Genomic DNA, 2,574 nt, shown 5'->3' on the forward strand with positions numbered 1-2,574 from the left:
GGTGTGCGATATACAGTATATCTTCTGCGATAATATGGTAAGTGTTGTTGTAATGATGTGTGATCTGACATTATCAAGTAGGCTATATGACCAAATCACACACAGAGTGCATGCACAGGATTTATTAGTCTATTAAAACTCAAAGATCCAGGAATTCTAAATTGTAGATGGCAAAAATGTTTCTGTATGCTTTTTATATTTATATAATTTAATATAGTTAACTTAATCTATATCACACAAAGAGTACCGTTTTTCTGCAGATATCACTTGCTGCCACCTACTGGCGGTTTTTATTTCACATTTCATTTCGGCTATTTTTTTAATGTTTTTAAATCATTTCAAATAACAGTATTCAGCGTTTTATGTTAAAAACAAAACATTATTTATTCAGCTGTGACTGCAGGTTAAATGCATCCATGTCCCCGCTGAACTAGGCCTATATTAAACTGTGTAAATACATCTAAATGCTATTTCAGACGCAGATTCCAGAAATGTTTTCTTATGTTGGCATGAAAGACACTAAGTACCGGATGAAGAGCTTCTTATTCTTACCCACAAATACAAAATGGAAGAAAGAGTTAAAACTGAACACAATCTTGCTACTCAAACTGTGTATGAACATTTTATATATATTATTTATGTGCTTCTTTTCCATTTTGCATTTACTTGTACATTTACAAATTAACACTTAAGTACGTTTAAGATTTATAAAATACTTTTCGTACTTAAGTACAATAAATATCACATACTTTAAGACTTTTACTCAAGTAATATTCTAAACGGTGACTTCAACTTCTACCAAAGTCATTTCCTGGTAAGATATCTGTACTTTTACTTGAGTATGGCTTTCAGGTACTTTATACACCACTGAATGTAATTAGTTATTCATTTTCTGGTAAGATATCTGTACTTTTACTTGAGTATGGCTTTCTTTTTTTATTTCATTTATTTATGTATTATAACTAATATGGAAAGGTCATATACACGCACACAGATACGTATAGGTGAAAACCCCATTATAATACAGAAGTCATGCAGCAGCTATAGGACTTAGAGTTGGAACATTATGTAAATGTGTAACAGTACTCTCTTTCTCTCTCTCTCATTTTTGGCTTCAGAGTTTGAAAGAAAACAACTGCTGTTGCTAGGCAAACCAGCATGCCCTGAGTCACCAGCGCCGCACCCTCCACACAAACACAGAGGAACGCACCGCTGCGTCACTTCCTGCGCCAACTTTCCTGTTGTTATTAAGTTGGCTTGAGAAAGTTTATTATTAGTGGTGCTTGCCAAAGGCAAGGCATCACTATTGTTATCTTGCATACTTATTCTTCTTCTGGACAAAACTTCGGCGCACTACTCCTCCCGCACCGTTTGTCCTAGACCCACGAATGAGGTGTCAAATCACATTTTTGGTCATATATATTTAACAAGGCTTTTACATTTGAAAACGGCACTTTCTGAAATGCTTATTCAGTCACAGCGTCACGTGTCGATCACAGATGATTAGCAGATCACCCCTGACCTCTGATAAAACACACTGCTCCGTGACGGCTTTGTGGAAGAGTCTTTAATGTCGCCGTAAAAAACAAACATGAAACATGCAGATTTTAAGCGTACAGCAAGACAGTGAAATATTCAGGACGAGATGGTAACACACAGTGAGCTAGAGCGTAACAGAGTCGTGCAGAATTCAGAACTGAAGAAATGAGTACGATCCATTAATGCGGTAAAACCAAAAGTCTAAACAGCTCGTGTGCAGAGTTTGAACGTGTTTATGAGTGATCCATGCTGACAGATGAAGCATTACAAACTACAGCAGATCAGTTTCTGTGAACTTCACTTTAATTAGAATTCGGCAGCCTGTTTGCGGCCTCAGTTTAGATTGAAGAAGCGAGTTGGGATTTGAAGCCATTCAGTTCAGTTCTAGATGATGCACAACACACACACACACACACACACACACACAGGTGTGATTCCCTTGACCTTTGACCGACGGAAGCGTTCATCCCTCCATCAGACGGATGACACCCAGACAGAGAGAGGGTTATATCATCTTGGCGACTGATGGCGGGGAGGTGAGGAGCACGTATGCAGGAGGAGACGCGTGAGACACTGAGACATGTCTTCTGAGCACACAGCTGCACACCAGCGCCAGCGTCTGAGGATAAACACACGCAGACGGTCAGAACACACACACACACACACACACACACACACACACACACACGTGTTTGAGAGTGAACCACACAGAGCTCCAGACGGACTCACCATGATTCCTGCCGTCCCCAGAAACCCTCCCAACACCAGCTGAGCGTTCGAGTTGAAGACGTCCTTGATCATGCTGGGACAGCTCTACACACACACACACACACAAACACACACACACACATGAGCGTCTGCACTCCTCACACAACACAGCCAGGAATCAGAGCAAGACAAACAAGAAGTGACTCACAGAATACGAGAGCTGCTGCAGGAAGCTGCCTTTTGGACAGGTGTCTCGCACAAACATCTCAATCGGTCCACCGACACCGCAGCAGTCAAACTGAAACACAAACACACGCCTGTCAGACC

General features: G+C 40.6%; 1 protein-coding gene across 1 annotated transcript in view; it reads right to left on the minus strand.

Moving 5' to 3' along the window:
* Positions 1 to 1,824: 1,824 nt before the first annotated feature.
* The window catches only part of LOC107698068 (CD9 antigen-like), a 5,337-nt gene continuing 4,587 nt past the window's right edge, over positions 1,825 to 2,574 (minus strand). Inside the window, exons 7-9 of the mRNA XM_016498984.1 lie at positions 2,456 to 2,545; positions 2,269 to 2,352; positions 1,825 to 2,158 (exon numbers count right to left, since the gene is read on the minus strand). Of these exons, the coding sequence (XP_016354470.1) occupies positions 2,045 to 2,158; positions 2,269 to 2,352; positions 2,456 to 2,545 (288 nt within the window). The 3' untranslated portion in view covers positions 1,825 to 2,044. The remainder of the gene's footprint in view (positions 2,159 to 2,268; positions 2,353 to 2,455; positions 2,546 to 2,574) is intronic.

Source organism: Sinocyclocheilus anshuiensis, unplaced genomic scaffold (genome assembly GCF_001515605.1).
Source record: "Sinocyclocheilus anshuiensis isolate Anshui unplaced genomic scaffold, SAMN03320099.WGS_v1.1 scaffold1962, whole genome shotgun sequence".
NCBI lineage: Eukaryota > Metazoa > Chordata > Actinopteri > Cypriniformes > Cyprinidae > Sinocyclocheilus > Sinocyclocheilus anshuiensis.